General features: G+C 35.5%; 1 protein-coding gene across 5 annotated transcripts in view; it reads left to right on the top strand.

Moving 5' to 3' along the window:
• Positions 1-19,899, top strand: part of Macrod2 (mono-ADP ribosylhydrolase 2) — a 1,986,218-nt gene that overhangs the window by 1,358,256 nt on the left and 608,063 nt on the right. For all 5 annotated transcript variants that reach the window (XM_071608715.1, XM_071608716.1, XM_071608713.1 and 2 more), the window contains one exon: positions 5,361-5,391. In XM_071608715.1, coding sequence (XP_071464816.1) covers positions 5,361-5,391 — 31 coding nt within the window. The remainder of the gene's footprint in view (positions 1-5,360; positions 5,392-19,899) is intronic.

Here is a 19,899-nt window from a genome sequence, read left to right as displayed (position 1 = left end):
GAACTTCCAAATTCATTCTACGAGGCCAACATCACCCTGATACCTAAACCAGACAAAGACACTTCAAAAAAAGAAAACTACAGACCAATATCTCTAATGAACTTGGATGCAAAAATCCTCAATAAAATTCTGGCCACTCGGATACAAAGGCACATCAAAAAAATTGTGCACCATGATCAAGTAGGATTCATCCCTGGGATGCAAGGCTGGTTCAATATAAGGAAATCAATAAATGTTATTCACCACATCAATAGACTTAAAAATAAGAACCATATGATCATCTCGATAGATGCGGAAAAAGCATTCGACAAAGTACAGCATCCCTTTATGTTCAAAACTCTAGAAAAACTAGGGATAACAGGAACATACCTCAATATTGTAAAAGCAATCTATGCTAAGCCTCAGGCTAGCATCATTCTGAATGGAGAAAAATTGAAGGCATTCCCTCTAAAATCTGGAACAAGACAGGGATGCCCTCTCTCACCACTTCTGTTCAACATAGTTCTCGAAACACTGGCCAGAGCAATTAGACAGACGAAAGAAATTAAAGGCATCAAAATAGGAAAAGAAGAACTTAAATTATCACTATTTGCAGATGACATGATTCTATACCTAGCAGACCCAAAAGGGTCTACAAAGAAACTATTAGAGCTAATAAATGAATTCAGCAAAGTGGCAGGATATAAAATCAACACGCATAAATCAAAGGCATTCCTGTATATCAGCGACAAATCCTCTGAAATGGAAATGAGGACAACCACTCCATTCACAATATCTTCAAAAAAAATAAAATACTTAGGAATCAACCTAACAAAAGAGGTGAAAGACTTATACAATGAAAACTACAGAACCCTAAAGAGAGAAATAGAAGAAGATCTTAGAAGATGGAAAAATATACCCTGTTCATGGATAGGCAGAACTAACATCATCAAAATGGCGATATTACCAAAAGTTCTCTATAGGTTTAATGCAATGCCAATCAAAATCCCAACGGCATTTCTTGTAGAAATAGAGAAAGCAATCATGAAATTCATATGGAAAAATAAAAGACCCAGAATAGCAAAAACAATGCTAAGCAGGAAGTGTGAATCAGGCGGTATAGCGATACCAGACTTCAAACTATATTACAGAGCAATAGTAACAAAAACAGCATGGTACTGGTACCAAAACAGGCGGGTGGACCAATGGTACAGAATAGAGGACACAGAAACCAATCCACAAAACTACAACTATCTTATATTTGATAAAGGGTCTAAAAGCATGCAATGGAGGAAGGATAGCATCTTCAACAAATGGTGCTGGGAAAACTGGAAATCCATATGCAACAAAATGAAACTGAATCCCTTTCTCTCGCCATGCACAAAAGTGAATTCAAAATGGATCAAGGAGCTTGATATCAAATCAGAGATGCGCCGTATGATAGAAGAAAAAGTTGGCTACGATCTACAGTCGGTGGGGTCGGGCTCCAAATTCCTCAATAGGACACCCATAGCACAAAAGTTAATAACTAGAATCAACAAATGGGACTTAGTCAAACTAAAAAGTTTTTTCTCAGCAAAAGATACAATAAGAGAGGTAAATAGAGAGCCTACAACCTGGGAACAAATCTTTACTCCTCACACTTCAGATAGAGCCCTAATATCCAGAGTATACAAAGAGCTCAAAAAATTAGACAATAAGAGAACAAACAACCCAATCAACAAATGGGCCAAGGACCTGAACAGACACTTCTCAGAGGAGGACATACAGTCAATCAACAAGTACATGAAAAAATGCTCACCATCTCTAGCAGTCAGAGAAATGCAAATCAAAACCACCCTAAGATACCATCTCACTCCAGTTAGATTGGCAGCCATTATGAAGTCAAACAACAACAAGTGCTGGCGAGGATGTGGGGAAAAGGGTACACTTGTACATTGCTGGTGGGACTGCAAATTGGTGCAGCCAATTTGGAAAGCAGTATGGAGATTTCTTGGAAAGCTGGGAATGGAGCCACCATTTGACCCAGCTATTCCCCTTCTCGGTCTATTCCCTAAAGACCTAAAAAGAGCATGCTACAGGGACACTGCTACATCGATGTTCATAGCAGCACAATTCACAATAGCTAGACTGTGGAACCAACCTAGATGCCCTTCAATGGATGAATGGATAAAAAAAATGTGGCATTTATACACAATGGAGTATTACTCTGCATTAAAAAATGACAAAATCATAGAATTTACAGGGAAATGGATGGCATTAGAGCAGATTATGCTAAGTGAAGCTAGCCAATCCCTAAAAAACAAATGTCAAATGTCTTCTTTGATATAAGGAGAGTAGCTAAGAACAGAGTAGGGTCGAAGAGCATGAGAAGAAGATTAACATTAAACAGGGATGAGAGGTGGGAGGGAAAGGGAGAGAGAAGGGAAAATGCATGGAAATGGAAGGAGACCCTCAGAGGTATACAAAAGTACATACAAGAGGAAGTGAGGGGAAGGGGAAAAATAATACAAGGGGGACAAACGAATGTCAGTAAAGGGGGCAGAGAGAGAAGAGGGGAGGGGAGGGGAGGGGAGGGGAGGGGAGGGGAGGGGGGATAGTAGAGGATAGGAAAGACAGCAGAATACAACAGACACTAGTATGGCAATATGTAAATCAATGGATGTGTAACTGATGTGATTCTGCAATCTGTATATGGGGTAAAAATGGGAGCTCATAACCCACTTGAATCAAATTGTGAAATATGATATATCAAGAACTATGTAATGTTTTGAACAGCCAACAATAAAAAAAAAAAAAAATAATGCAATCAATAAATGGGTGAAGGAACTGAAGAGACACTTCACAGAAGAAGAAATGCCACTGATCAACAAACGGAAGAATATGTTCAACATCTCTAAAAATTAGAGAAATGCAAATAAAAACTACTCTATAATTTTCTATCACTACAGTCAGAATGGCAATTATCAAGAATAAAAGCAACAATAAATGTTGCTAGAATATAGAGTAATAATTTATATAATAATAATAATAATAATAATAATAATAATAATAATAATAATGTGGGGAAAAAGGTACATTGATACATTGCTAGTGGGACTGCAAATTGGTGCAACCACTATGGAAAGCAGTTTGAAGATTCCTCAGAAAACATGGAATGCAACCACCATTCGACTCAGCTATCACACTCCTCAGTTTATTGACAAAGGACTTAAAACCAGCATACTACAGTGATGCAGCCACATCAGTGTTTATAGCAACTCAATTCACAATAGCTAAACTATGGAACCAACCTAGATGCCCTCCAACAGATGAAGTGATAAAGAAAATGTGGTATATCTACACAATGGAATATTACTCAACCTTAAAGAAGAATGAAATGGCATTTGCCTGTAAATGAATGGAGTTGGAGAATATCATGCTAAGCAAAGCAAGCCACCCCCCCCCAAAAAAAAAGTCCAAATGTTTTCTCTGATAAGTAGATGCTGATCTATAATGGGTGGGGGTAGGGAAGAATGGGGGAACTTCGGATTTGCAGAGGGGAGAGAGGGCAGGGTAGAGGGAATGGGGATAGGAAGGATGGTGGAACAAGATGGACATTATTGCCCTATATACATGTATGATTACACTACCAGTGTGACTCTGCACCATGTACAGCCAGAGGAAGGAGAAGTTGTGCTCCCTTTGTATACAATATGTCAAAATACATTCTACTGTCATGTGTAACTAATTAGAACAAATTACAAACAAAAAGTAATGTACAGGATTGTACTGAAATCCTTGATAAAGGATTGATAAAGATGCACAGCAGAGAAATAAATGATGTCTGAGTTAAAAAAAAAAAAAAAGAACCTTCTGATTCATATTCATACCTCTAGAACCCTGGTGAAGGGTAGCTGGGGGATGGCCCAAGCGTAGAGTTCTTGCTACCTGCAGCTCCACAAAATAAGTAAGTATATAAATAAAAATAACCCTGGAACCAAAACAGCTCAATACAATAAAAAATGGCATCAACTATGTCCCTGAAATTGTCCTATTTTTTTATTGTAAACGTTAGTATTTACTAGTAAAAATTTCTGCAGAAGCAGAAAACAAAATCTATCATTTTATGAACATGTAGTTGAGCTTAATAGAGTCACTTATTACCCTCTTTAAAACAAAATCACACAAACTTTGGTGATTTCAGTAAGACACCATCTAAAAGAAATAAACATGTGGTCTATAAAATGTAATAGAAAATAAAATCCAGTACACATTAACCCAAAGATAGAAAGAAAAACAACTTAGATATTTTGTTATTAATTGTTCTTGACCTTAACAATAATGTTAGTTATTAGGGTGAACAGCAGCTACAGTTTTTACAGTCTAGCAGAGAATTTTTTTAAAAATTCTATCATTAATGCCATGACACATTTCTATATTGAGGGTTTTATACAATTGAAAAACATGAAGATGAGAAGGATTAAAACAACTTGATTGAATTTACACAGAAGTGCATAGGGAAAAGACATTGCCACACCCAGATCACTTTGTACAGTTATAAAGCCTAATTTAAAGTAAAATGTGCATTTGCATTTGTTCATCCATGATTTTGAATAGTTTTTAAAAAAATATTGCTCAGCAAAATATGATATAAAATTAATTGTCAGTGAGTGTTTAAAGATCAACTCTCATAGTAAAAAAACTGCATATGTACTATATAAGTTTATTTTAAATTTTCCTGATATACAATTTACATATAAGAATAAAACACACAATAGTTTTTATTATACATTTTAAATAGACAATAGATTTTCACCAAATGCTTTTGGCAAAGTTTACCAAAATTATATTATCTGTAGCCTGGTTTCCCTTGGTCCATGATACGGGACATGAATATTGACTAATGATTTCAGGTTTCCAGCCACGAAGGCAACATCATATAATACACAGCTGAGCAGAGATTCTCAGGAGCAACCATTATGTGGTATTGCCACTGTACAAATATGATAGACATAAATAATCTCCAGAGCATAAGTAATATTTAAATGTGACAAAGTAATTAGAAAGAATGAACTCTGATTATTGGTTATCTTTTTAAATATAATCTATTTCATTGGAGATTAATGTGATGTAATTTCTTAATACTAATTGTTTAACAAATGGCTCACAAGTTTCCTGAAAATTTAACCATTGGATTTTAAGAATTGGTGGAATTGCAGATAAAGAAAATATTTCAGTTAATCGAACATCCCTATTTCTAGTATCTCTTACTCCAGCTTATTATTCTGAGGATGCAAGTAGAGGGTATCCTATTATCAAGCAAGACAATTGTCAAGATAGATGATGTCTGGCAGAGCCTTCCTTTAAAATTTATTGTTATTTTTGTGGTTTGTTCACAGGCATTTCCCTGCATCTCCACAGGCATTTATGGTAAGTGCAGCTTTTGATGATGTTTGTATTTCTCTTTTTATTGTTAAATTGGTGGGGGAGGAAATTTAACTGCAAAAATAAGAGGTTCTCTGATGAACATATTTTATTTTGTATTAAAGAGACTTAAAATGCAGGTCAAAACCCATTAAGGAATCTCAGAGGCTATTCAGTTTCTTCTCTGTTCTTGAGTTTGTAAATCATTTAATACACTGTATCTTGAAGCCTTTGTTAAGCAAAAAATTTGTTCTACTGAGATTGACTTCTACATTGTTTTCTGTAATAAAGTCAGGTTTTATCTCAGAAAAGCATGATGTGCATCAAACCTAGCTCTATAATTATTTTGTTGCAAATTGCAAAATAATAGAAATATTAAAATGAATACAGATGCATATATATGCATCTTCAGATTTTTACAAAATCTAAAGTGACTTGATAAAAGCAAAGAACTTTAATAAGCTATAAATATTTTTCCTTGTATTGATTGATTGTTTTAAGTAGTGTGTGTTTCACTTTTAGATGAAACAAAAATGTCTAATTACTTGTTTTCTCTAGTCTAAAGCTCTTTAAATTTTTTATATATAGTGATATTGTTTTATGTTTTTTGTCCCAACCATTAATAAGTCTGTTTTACAATATTCAGGTAAAAATGGGGTATATTTGTCATTTTATGGTCTTCTTATTCAAGAAAAATATATTAAACATTTTATGTGCAGATCCTAGCAGGAAAATAAAATATGCAAAAACCTATAAAAGATAGTTTAAATTCATGGAAAATGTAGGAAATTTATTTTTTCTAGTCTATTATTTTTTTAAGGTCTTAGAACATGGAAAATGTAGAATTCAATCAAATCACATGGTGAAGGATTTGGGCACACACTTAAAGATTTCAGGTGTACCTTCTTCTTTTCCAGATTCTACGCTAGGTATTAAGATTTTACTTTGTAGAAACAGGATATACAATGGGCTAGAAGGGGCTAACCTGGACCATCTGCACAATTATCCCTATCATGCTCATTCTTCCTGCCTCCCAAACATGTAGTTATGAATCTTAAATATTTTCTTAAAGGAAGCATTACGTGCAAAGTTTTGCCTGGAAGAGTCCAACCCTTTATTTCATCTTATCCAGAGTCAAACCAGACTATATTGCAGAAATGGTTTTCATTTTGAGAATTTTCTTTCATCCCAGTCTCAATTTTCCTTGACAAAGACCCAAATGCCTAAAATAATACTTTGCACACTGTTATCTTTGCTTATTACCTTGTCAGATTTTTGATGTCTGTTTTATGTCTGAGAATCTTATGGTAATGTGCGAAGAACTTCAAAAGAAGAATTTATCTAACATGATATACTATTAAAAAGGGAGTGGCTAGAAAGGGAAAAAAATAAATGAAGATGAGTAGGGACCATAAAATCAGAGATTCCTGAATGGATTGTAAGACATGTATCAAATCTCAAGAGGATCAAAGTCAACTTTGATTCTCTGTAGGGCAGGGATTTCTCTCTAGAGGGAGTGATATGGCTCAAAATAGAATAACTGGTTTAGTATCCCATTGTGGTGAATGAAAGGAGAAAAGTGAAGACTATTGGTTAGGATATCAATAGAATGGGTCTCAAGAGCTAGTTTGAAGGACTACCACCAAGCAGTAACCTTAGTCATTTTCACAATGTTTTTTTTTTTTTTTGAGGAATTTTTTTTCTATTCTGATTTGTTATATATAACAACGGAATGCATTACAATTCATATTACATATATAAAACACAATTTTTCATATCTCTGATTGTATACAAAGTATATTCACACTATTCATGTCTTCATACATGTACTTTGGATAATCATGTCCATCACATTCCACCATTATTTCTAACCTCATGCCCATTCCATTTCCCTTCCACCCCTTTGCCCTATCTAGAATTTGTCTATTCCTCCCATGTTTCCCCTCCTTACCCCACTATGAAACAGCTTGATGCTGGTTGTTTTAATGAATCATAATTATATCCATTATTTATCGGGTTGTTAGTATGTGCCCAATACTGTTAAAACACTTCATGAACTAGGTTTATTTTCAGAGTCATGTTTATTGATATATAATTTATATATGGTAAAATTTACCCCATTTACTTTTATAGTTATATAAATTTTGATAACACAAATATAAAAAATGACAACATACATATATGGATATATAGTACTACCATCAAGATACAGAATATGTTACCTTGTTCTCCTTTAGTTCTTTTTTTAAAAACAAATAGATAAATTAATTATATATTAATTCATTTAACCCAATGGATTACTAACAAAATTTGCAAAGAAAATAATTGTTAGTAAGATATTTCATGTTCATTTTCTTTGTCCTAGTAATTCTTTGGAATATAATGTCTAATGAATGGATTGTAAGACATATATCAAATCTCAAGAGGATCAAAGTCAACTTTGATCATAGTATACCTCAATTCAGACTAGACACATTTCAAATACTCAGTGGCCTCATGTGACCAATGGCTGCCATATTGGCACCTTTCTCCATCTTTCACCTTTTGGTGAGACATATGCTGTGTGCTGCATGATAAGTCCCCTTGTTCCATTAGAAAGGGACACAAAAAAGAAGAACTTAGAATATACAAGAGTAGAGTGAGGTGTTCTATTCCTCCCTATAAGACTCTGTTAGACTGTAAGATGGTTTCTACATGCTTTTGAAGGGAATAACTTCAGTCAGGTCACCTTCTCCTACAAGGTTTTCATAATGGCTCTCTTTTATTTCACCCCCTACCTCTCCAAGTTTACAGAAGGAAAGGTGCTTCATAAAATTTGTTAGTTACCCTCAACTTTGCCCTTACCTTTATAAATACCTTATTAAACAATTTTTTACTCTGATTAGTCTTTTTCATCCTTGAATTTTGAATAATGGATTTTAAATTATAACAGAGTAAAATATACCTCATCTCATATCACAGGCAATGTATATACACATACCAGATCAATTATATATTAAAATATAACATATAAAATACCAAAACTTTTAAAGAACATATTTGCATAACTTTGTGAAGAGAAACAGAAAACAAAAAATATGAAATAAACAAACCTGAAAAATTAGATGATATTGTAGTTCAAATTTTTATGTGTAAAAATTTATCAAAAAGAGTTGAAAGAGACATGAATTGTTATTACAGGCCATTTTTGTTTATTTTTGATATTTAGCTTGACTTGGTTTCTCCTTTGGTTGATTTTTCCTTTATTGTAGTTCTTCCCTTTGCAGATTTTCATTGTTATTTTTGTTTCCTCCTTGTAGAATATTTTGCCAAGAATGTTCTGTAGTGAAGGCGTTTTTTTTTTTTTTTTTTTTAAGAGAGAGAGAGAGTGAGAGAAAGAGAGAATTTTTTAATATTTCTTTTTTTTTAGTTTTCGGAGGGCACAACATCTTTGTTTGTATGTGGTGCTGAGGATGGAACCCGGCCGCACGCATGCCAGGAGAGCGCGCTACCACTTGAGCCACATCCCCAGCCCCAGTGCAGGCGTTCTTGCTATAAATTCTTTCAGCTATTACTTATCATGCAAAGTTTTCATTTCATCGTCAAATTTGAAGCTTAATTGTGCTGGATATAAGATTCTTGGTTGGCATCCATAATCTTTTAGAACTTGGTATATGTTGTTCTAGGATCTCCTAGCTTTGGGAGTCTGGGTTGAAAAATCTACTGCGATCCAAATTGGTCTTCTCTTATAGGTAATCTGATTTTTCTCTCTTGTGCCCTTTAAAATTCTATCCTTTTTCTGTATACTAGGCATTCTCATTATAATGTATCTTGATATAGATCTGTTGTAATTTTGTACATTTGGTGTTCTATAGGCCTCTTGTATTTGATTTTCCAATTTATTCTTAGAAAAATAATCTGCTATTATTTCATTCAAGAGTTTATGCATTCCTTTGGTTTAAATCTCTGAAACTTCCTCTATGCCTGTAAATCTTAAATTTGTTCTTTTGACGGTATCCCATAATTCTTGGATATTCTGTTCATGGTTTCTTACCATCTTCACTGTGAGGTCAACTTTATTTTCAAGATTGTATATTTTGACTTCATTGTCTCAGATCTTGTCTTCTAAGTGATCTGGTCTGTTGGTGATGCTATCTATCTATTGAGTATTTTAATTGGCTTATTATTTCTTTCATTTTGAGGATTTCTATTTTTTTTAAATATTTGTATCTCTTTCTTGAAATAATCTCTTGCAATTTGTATTTGCTCTCTTATCTCTTTGTTGGAGTGATCATTTTTTTTTGTCTGTATCTGCTCACTTAAGCTGTTCTTTAATTCCACAATCATTTTAGCTATGTATATTCTGAACTCCTTCTCTGAAATTTCACCTACTTTGCTACCTATGGATTCTATTGTTGTAGTATCTTGGTTTGTTTGGGGCACTTTCCTCCCTTGTTTTTTCATGATGGCTATGAGTTTTCCTCTCTTGCAATATAGATCTGAGGTATGACAGCTTCTGCCCTGTTGTATTATATTGTCCCTGTAGGTTACCAATACCTCACTTTTAAGGGAGAGATCAATATTAGAGCACTCATTGTACCAATGTGCAACCATATATCAGTTAGCTTCTATTTTATAGTTTTTTCACTATAATCAGAAATGATGAGTTTGGTTATCTTCTACCTTATAGTCAATAGGTTTGTGTAATGGTTTACAGTTTCTGATGGTAGAAGGGGGGCTTAGGGGATTGGCTGAGATATTTATGAGGTAGGATGTGAGAATATGGAGGTATTAGGTTATTTGACTAGGGAGAGGGTAATCACAAGAAGTTGGCTGTTAGGAGAAATAAGAGATAGGCAAGCCCACTCAAGACTCCCCGTTACCTCAGCAACAGGATAACTGTTAGCACCCCTAGTAGAGATACTTTTGGTGCAGACAGGCCCACAGGGACCTTGATGATATCTTACCAGGTCCTTATTGTGGTCCTTGATACAAGCAGTGATATTCCAGTTTTGTGGCAGTGGCAGCCTGATGTTGGGCTGTGGAGCCACGCTTTGGTGAATAAGGAACCCCAATGCAGGGTGGCTCACCTTGTATCTCTGGGTCCAGGACAGGCCTCTCCTCCCTATCTCCAGGCCGCGTTTGGCAGGTGGGCCTCTCCTCTGGATCTCGGGCCAAGGTGTCCATTTTCACCATGTCAAGGAATATGATTCTCAGACTCTAGCTACTCACCTCAATTTACCCTCAGAAGTGAGGTGCTACTAGAGTTTGCATACGAAGAGTCCCCCCCAAACTCCTATGTTAATGCAGAAGTGAAATGAATGAATTGTGAGAGCTGTGACCTAATCAGTCCATCCTACTTTTAATCCATGAACTGGGGGGTAACCATAGGCAGGTAGGGCATGACGAGAGGAGGTGGGACACTGGGAGCATGCCCCAAGTGTGCATCTTTCCTTGGCCCCCTCTCCCCTCTTTCTCAGCTTCATGGCCACCATGAAGGGAGCAGCTTTTCTTTGCCATACCCTTTTGCTATGGTGTTCTACTTCACCTTGTGCCTAGAGCAATGGACTCAGCCTAAACTAAACCATGGACTAAAACCTAGGAAATCATAAACCAAAATAAACTTTTCCTCCCCTAAGTTATTTATTATTAGGTATTTTGTTCACACCATTGAAAAGCTGACTAATACAGGTGCCACGTTGGTTAGTCCCACTGAGCCTAAAACCTAGTTTTATTTTCAGCCCCATGACATCCTGTTGCAGGATCTTTTAGATCACTCCAAGTCTCTGCAATTTATGGATCATTCAGCATTAGGCAATTTAAAAATATTTCACATGGTCTTTGTAAAGTTAAAGCTTTCTGACTCGTCTTTGGTGCTTTTTCAGGATCCACACATCATAGAACAATTGTTTTCTTGCTCTTCTTCAGATTCTTGCTCCTCTTCCTTCATTTACAAAGACTTTTTTAAAAAAAGTCATCCTTGTATACAAAGAAAAATTTTAAAAATCAAGAAAAGCAAACTCCCAACTCTTTATAAATCATACAAGAGTAGATTCTGAGCAAGTTTCCAGAATAATCTTTTGGTCCCACTCCTTGCCCTTCTTAATCTGTACTTCAAACCTTGATAGGTTAATTTTTCAAAAATTTCACATGGTACACATTTCCCACCAGCTCAGATGCCTTTGATCACATTCCATTACTTGCAGGTTAATGTTCATTCTTCCTAGCCTGAACAATGGGCACTTTACATATCATCCTAAAGTAATGTTTTCAAAATTTGTTAGAGGGAGGAAAAGAAGTCTCTCATTGAGATATGATGAGTTGATATGCTAAGATATTTATACATGCCTTTGCCTTTGCATCTTTAAAAGGAGGATTTAGTTTGTAGCATTTTTGATGTTCTTTGATGAGAGAAATTATTAGTTTCTCAACTTTTTTTCTAGATTAGTAATTTATCCAGAATATACTTTGAGTTATTTCTTGGGACTCACCCATATGACACATCTTTGTGTTGCAATAATACACAAAGTATGATCTAACAAATCTTAGAGCATGTCATATACATAATAAGGTTCAATCCTGGGTCCTTTCTTGAATTATATACCATATACCACAAATACACCATACACACACACCCACACACATATACACACATACACACACTAATGTACCACACTCACACACACATCACTATCACAACTGGTTTCTGTCTATCCCAGTGCCTCAAAACTTAAAACATAAAAACTCAAAAAAGAAAAACATACCATGCACATCTGAACAAGTTAAAGCTTAATCTCCAGGAAACTGTCCTAAATATGCCAACATTAGTGTTATTTCTTCTGAAATCTTTAAGCATTTGTATCTAGCCAATTATCAAATGTTCCTTTATTGTTCCATGGGTTTTTGCTTATATATTCTGTACTTACAGTCAGTTTGGAATTCTGTAAAGAGTCAGGGATTCAATTGTGCATCTTCTTTACATACCTAGTGCTTAGAAATTCTTTTTATGTTTTAGCTTATACATAAAATCATGAAAATGTGTAGGGTATCATGTGATGTTTGGATACACATACACATCCTGCAGTGTTCAAAGTATGGTCAACATATCCATTTTGTCTAACATCTACCACCACTTTATGGTGAAACATTCAAAATAATTTATTCTAGCTTTATGGAAAAAATCATCATTTTCTATAATCATTCTACCCAGTTGGATTTTTTTTTTAGAGAGAGAGAGAGAAAGAGAGAATTTTTTAATATTTATTTTTTAGTTTTCGGTGCACACAACATCTTTGTTTGTATGTGGTGCTGAGGATCGAACCCGGGCCGCATGCATGCCAGGCGAGCGCACTACCGCTTGAGCCACATCCCCAGCCCTGGAATTTTTTCAGTTGGCAAAAATCTATATCTGTGGGAAAAGAAATATGTTTTAAAAAAGCATTCTTAAACTGGATATGGTATTTGTGTGTATCACAGGTTTAAACTCTGTTTAGGTAAAATGGGACCATAAGAATTTATTCAGCTGGACAGACAGGTGAGCTGGTTAGCCTATTCTGACTGCCTTAGACTGAGTGTACTTCCTGAACAGCCATCATTTCTCAGATACCTATTTGCTTTGGAGTTGCCTTCAATTTTAGATTCATGGCTACAAAACCACTGTAGTCCTAGCTATGTAAATTTTGGGTATGGCAGAACTGTCTTTTTTGCAAGAGTTTGGTTATGTGATTGCAAGAAGATAAAATATCCATGTAACTTCAACACTGAGAATTACCATCTGTAAAAACTTGAATAGCACCACTGTGTTCACAATGGACTGGGTCCTTCAGGTCCACTGCCAGCACTTTGGGGGTCCTCATGGCCACAGCAGAAACTGCATCCTCCTACTCTCCAGTTTTATGGAGGCAAACCCTTGAATGCAGAGAAATCAGCTGAACCTTTTTGCAGGATACAGACTAAAGAATTCCCACCCCGTGACTCAACCTGATTTAAGGAGGAGACACCATTAGAACAGACCCTACCTCCTTTGAAGTTCCCTTGGAAGAGGAACCATACTTTTCCACTCTGACTTTCAGCAGCTGCTGGGGCTGCTCCAATTGTAATGTCTCCAGGATGGCTGCACAGGTCACCAGACTGCCTGCTTACACTCAGGATGAAAAACCACATATGGCACAATACCAAAGAGAGCCCTGTTACTTTGGGAAAAATAGATCCAGGTGAGGCTTACTGGGAATCCAGATTCCTGTTAAAATTTTGAATTGGCCTCAACACCAGTCTCGGAGGGACATATTTGAGCTTCCCTGATGGACATTTCAGACCTTGTGCATGCCTTCAGCCCTTTGAGCTCCATTTGGACACTCTGGTGCTAATATGTTTAACAAAAGAGGCTAGACATGATACATGCCAAAGGAATTTTTACTGAGAAGCAAATAGCAAAAATAATTTCAGTCCATTTTATGATAGTTACTACAGTTAACAGATATGAAGTCCAGGGATAAAAGTGTATGTCTTGAGTATTTGAAGATTGAAAAAATATTCTCTCCAGAGAAAAAGAAAAACAAAACAAACTTGAAGTTTGCTTTCCAGGTGTAGTTTGTCATTCTATTTCAGACACTTGAGTTTATTAGCTGGAAATCTGAATAAAAAGATAAGTGTGACATAACTTAGCTGAAGCAGCTCCCATATTTATTCATTATACTTCAGTTATTAACAAAGAAGGCCTATTTCTATCAAATCCCCTGACTTCCCTTTAGTTTCCACCAAATGCCGCCAGGCCAGGACTTTAAAATTGAAGCCTTCATTTATATCCAAATTTGCTTCTAACGGGTATAAAGGAGACCAATGTGATGTTTTGTTAACTTTCTATTTACATGGCAAATATTTTGGGGTGCATCTGTCTTAATTCAGACATGATTTGGAAAAGAAGTAAGATGTTCTCCAATGACCACTCTAGGGCCATGTCTTCCTCCGTCAGCTTTAAATGTTGAAGAATTTGAGACTATGTAATAACCATAGCTGTGCAATTCTGGGCTTTCTGGAATAGTTCTCTTATGTAATGCATTTGGGAACCAGAGGAAAATTGACAAAAATATGCACCCTTTTCTTTCATCTCCCTAACTCCTCCCCCCTTCCTCTTCCTTTCTTCTCGTCTCTTTGATATTTCCATTTGCTTTGAAAACTTCCTTTCAGGTGGTCTAATGATGACTCTTTTCCCTCTCATAAAAATCTCTTTTCTGACATCCTATTTTTTTAATCCTTGTTAAATTATTTTCACGATAGGAAACATTATCACTCTTGGAAATCCTTGAGTTAATCACTGGCCCTCGAAGCAAAGTAACATTTAGAATCAGTGTAACTTACTTCCCTTGAGGAAATGCAGTGCTGGGGCCAAACCCATTTCAATTATATCACATTTGAAAATAATTTTATGAGATAACCCTTATGAGGCAATAGAAAGTTTGAGACAACAAAATTCTGGCTATTACATTGTTTGTAACCCTCCTAGGGCTTCTGATTCAAATAGACAATTTAAATCAAGGTGCTCAGGCACATATACATTGCTGGATATATTCCACAACACGTGGTACACATTCCTCTGTTGCGGTCTCAAAACTCCATGGGTCTTTAATGTAAAAAAGAAAAAAACAGTCTAAGCAACCCAAAGTATTATTTTCACATTGGAAAATAATTTCAGGTATCCAACGATAATATTCCTTAGTTCAGCGTATATAATAATGACAGTAAGACCCCTAGGCAGGGTTTCTGCTGAAAGGAATAAACATTCTGAAAAACTTAGTCTTCTAGTATTGCAGATGCATTGAGAAACTACTATCCATCTCCCTATCTTCTGTTCCAACTGGACTATTTGGAGGGTTAATTGAAAGATTAATTTTTTAAAAAATCATAAAGATTACAACATTATTACTGTTTGTGAGGTCACTCTTGCAACTGTGTCAAGATGAAAAATTGACTAAGCACTAGAAGGATTAAGTGAGTTCCAACCCACTCCTTCCTCAGATGCTGCCACATATTGTTATGCTATATTTTTAAAAAATGACCTTCTTTATAGAAGAAGCGTTAAAACATTAAGCCTTTTTAAGGAGACAGGAAAACTCTATTACTACATTGCAGACTCTATCCATTTATTAATAACTCTGAGACTATCTTTAGACACCTTGAAAAATAGGAGTTCTATTAAGATCTCCCTTAAGAACTCTTTTAGAGTATGTAAGAATTGACCACACTTCAGTGTGATCACTGAAGTTTTTCTGTGTGCTTGCTTGTTTTTCTCATCCAGTCTTGGAAGACACTCCTTTTTCATGCTCCTTGTCCGTACTTGTATCTGAAGGGTGAGTTTAAATAAACATAGCTCAGCTTTCTTTAGAAAAGGCTTCAAAAATAGTTTCGACAGTGAAGTCAAGTATATTTATTTCCTCAGGACAGTGATTTTCATGTCAAATCCTTTTTAGTCAATGATTCTATTTTTAAAATGTATCTTGAAATGCATTTGAAAGAGACTATATTAGTTAGGGCAAAGCTAAGCTGCTGTAACAAAGAAACTCCAAAATAGAGTGGCTTAGTGACTATAGATGTTTATTTCTCTCTTTCCTAGCAGTTCCAAAGCAAGCATTCTGGTTATGAGAAGGATTTGTTTTTCTGCTCCATCATTCAAGGAGCTAGGAATCTACTGGGGTATCAAGTGGTTGCTCTGCTTTCCTGAAGTCATTGTTCTCATTGACTTAACTACTCTGGTTCTGTGTGTGTATGTACACAACAGGCACACCCTCTCAGGATTTCAGAGTCCCTGGACTCAAAGTAATACTGAGTATTTTCATTTACCTTTTGTCAGAGAAAAATTTATCTTGTGACTAAGCTACCTAATTGCAGAGGAAGTAGCAAAATTTAGTTTAGCTTAGAATCCATGTATGTTACTACAATTCTGTTATGTGGAAAGCAAGGAGGACATTGCATTTTGATGAACTTCTAGATTCCACCACTCAAGGGGAAAAGAAAAGCAAACCAAACCATATAGATCACTCCTAGATAATTTAGGGGGAATGTCACCTACCCAGAATGGGTGCTTGTTTTGCAAGAATACTTAGTGATTTTAATAGCATCAACTTTATTAAAATGTCCTTATTATCCTAAACACCCTTATAAATTTGAATATGTGGAATTCTTTTTTTTTTTTTTTTTGGTACTGGGATTGAACACAGAGGCACTTTACCACTAAGTCACATCCCCAGCCCTTTTTATTTTATTTTTTACATTTTGAAACGAGGTTTCGCTAAGATGCTGAGGCTGGCCTTGAACTTGCAATCCTGAATCAACCTTCCAAAGTTGGTGGTATTACAGGCGTGTGCCACCACATCTGTATAATATGTGGAAATCTGAAGGCATCTGAATGGTAACTTATCATTCATTGCCAGCCCAAGTATTTAGATATTTAGATCATGCTTCAGTTGTATTTATACCTTTTGGTATCATATCCCTTGAAAAAACTTTAGACATATCGATGGAAACTGAAATCAATATATCGAGGGTAAATAAATAATTACATCTTTTATTATATTCTAAATTTTGCCCATTGGAAGGCAAAATCCTTGGAGGAATCAATTGCAATTTATTTTTCTAATATACCCACTAAATCCCTGAGGCTACTTCATCTATAAACAAGCGATGGGCCCTGAGCAGTGATGGATCAACATCCTGTGTATCTAACAACTCCAGGGTGAGTGAGTTTAGGGCAGAATCTGATCATAGTTGGGTGAAAATCCTAGAGTAAGAGAACCCATAATTAAATGAATATGAGCCTATAACCCCTGGATAGTCAAAGGAAGTCATTTTAGAATCTTTAGAACTGAAGATAATAATTCCTACCTTGTCTCCCATTTCAGCCATGATCCACAGGGAGCGTGCCCAAGAGTGACACCAAATTGAATTGAAATTAACAAAATCAACATGAAGTTGCTTCACTTCTATAATGTGTTGACCTGGGTTCTTTTCTAAATGTCCTGAATTAATCTGGCTTCACCTAACATTCCTGTGTCTTCTTCCTATGCAACTACAGTTTTGATAGCATTCACTTTCCCTTTACTCAAGATTCTCATGCTGGTAATTGGGATTTAGATGTGAAACTGGGCTCTAAGTTCTGTCCTCATTATATTTCAGCACCTAGAACAGTTCTGCATGAAGAAAAGATCTTAATAAATATTTCCTGAACAACTAAGAAACAAATTAGTATGACTTGAATAAAGACCAGACTTCAGATTCAGTAACCACTGACATCTGTCACACTGTGGCTTCTTAGTTTTTTACTTCCTTTAAGGAATGACTTCATTTAGTTTTGATAGCTATAACAGAAAACTCAGTTAATAACAGAGCCTACTTTTTAAAAGCAATTTTATTAAAATATAATTCACATAACATGAAATTTTCTTTTTAAAGTGCTTTTAGTATATTCACAGAACTCTGCAACCAGTATCATAATCTAAGATTAGAAAATGTTCATCAGCCCCAAAAGAAACCCCATATTAGGTGTCACTCCTTATCTGCTCTCTCCTAGCCTTGGGCAGTAACTAATCTATTCCTGATCTCTATATTTTTGCCTATTCTAGATATTTCATATAAGTGAAATCCTAAAATGTGTGGCCTTTTGTAACTGGTTTCTTTCATGTAGCATAACATTTTCATGGTTCACCCACATATAGCACTCATTTATCCCTTAGTATTAGTATTTCATTTTTATCTATATATCACATTTCACTCATTCATCAGTTTATGGATACTTGAGCTGTTTCTACTTTTTTGCTATTATGAATAATGCTTATAAGCAGTTGATGTAGGTGAAATGATATACCTATATACGTAAGTGATAAATGAGATACCGTGGCATTCTGTAGTTAATTCTTAATCCTGAAACAACACACATTTCCATTCTTTGGTCCTCAGTTTCTTTCTGTCTCTCTCTCTCCCTGATGGCTCTGGTGTTCTGCTGCCCATACAATGATGTAGGTTTCCTGAAACATGATCTGTATCACTGTGTATAACCAGTATTTGTGTATCATGGCATTAGTGTTCTCTTACAGGTCTAGGGAACACTAGAGAAGGAGAACATGTATCAATGTACCTATAGGCATGGGTTTCAGGATCCTATAGTTTTATGTTTCTGAATCAGTCTCTTATTAGCTATGTGATCTCAGGAAATTACTTAATCTCTTAATGCCTCCATAACCTCAATTGTGAAATGGGGATAATAATGCCTGAAGCACGGGATTGTTGTAAAAATTAAATTATACAAAACATCATAGTGCTTATTCTGGTATCAGACATACACAGATATACATTTAACAATTGTTATTACTAATGTTGTTAATAGTAATATTATTTTATTTTACTGTTGCTATTGTTATTATTACTCTCCTATTCCTCTGAGTCCTTAAGGGCACAGTAATTTTGTGTTGCATTCACTACCATCACCTAGATTCTACAACAGTATCTTTTAAAATTTATTTATAAGCTTTTTTCTTTGCCATTATACATGTACTTTTTTTGCTTTACAATTCTTAATACACATATACCACAATTATCTTTATGGTTGCATAAATGGCTGTTGGAAGAAGGCTTTACTTGTGCTCTGAATGACATTAATTAGCAGTCCCTTATCACAAGAGCCTCCCCACTTTGTGTTGGCTTGCTTCTGTTGCTGCTTTGAAAGCCACGTGTGTCTCAGATGCTTCTGGGTGCTATGGTAAGCCCTGTGTGTTCAACTGGAAACAAAGCCTATAATATCATGTACCATGTTTTCTGAATCATTCCACCATGGTAGCCAGTTATTTAAAAAAATAGTCAACTCATTTTAAGTGCTTTCAGTTCCCTAATTTATTTAAGCCATAATACACAATGGAGTATTATGCAGCACTAAAAAATGACAAAATCATAGAATTTGCAGGGAAATGGATGGCATTAGAACAGATTATGCTAAGTGAAGCTAGCCAATCCTTAAAAAACAAATGCCAAATGTCTTCTTTGATATAAAGAGAGCAACTAAGAACAGAACAGGGAGGAAGAGCATGAGGAAAAGATTAACATTAAACAGAGACGAGTGGGGGGAGAGAAAGGGAGAGAGAAGGGAAAGCATATGGAAATGGTAGGAGACCCTCAATGTTACACAAAATTACATGTAAGAGGTTGTGAGGGGAAAGGTGGGGAAACAAGGGAGAGAATTAAACAACAGCAGATGAGGTAGAGAGGGAAGATGAGAGGGGATGGGAGGGGGGATAGGAGGGGATAGGAAAGGCAGCAGAATACAACAGTCACTAATATGGCATTATGTAAAAATTGTGAATGTGTAACTGATGTGATTCTGCAATTTGTATTTGGGGTAAAAATGGGAATTCATAACTCACTTGAATCAAATGTATGAAAGATGATATGTCATGAGCTTTGTAATGTTTTGAACAACCAATAAAAAAAAATCAGAGAAAAAAAATAATGGAAGGGAAACATTTTATCTTCTCTGAAAGCTTTCAACCAGAG

Source organism: Marmota flaviventris, chromosome 2 (assembly GCF_047511675.1).
Source record: "Marmota flaviventris isolate mMarFla1 chromosome 2, mMarFla1.hap1, whole genome shotgun sequence".
In the NCBI taxonomy this organism is placed as follows: Eukaryota; Metazoa; Chordata; class Mammalia; order Rodentia; family Sciuridae; genus Marmota; species Marmota flaviventris.
The sequence above is the reverse complement of the archived record's forward strand: the minus strand, read 5'-3'. Positions and strand labels throughout refer to the sequence as shown.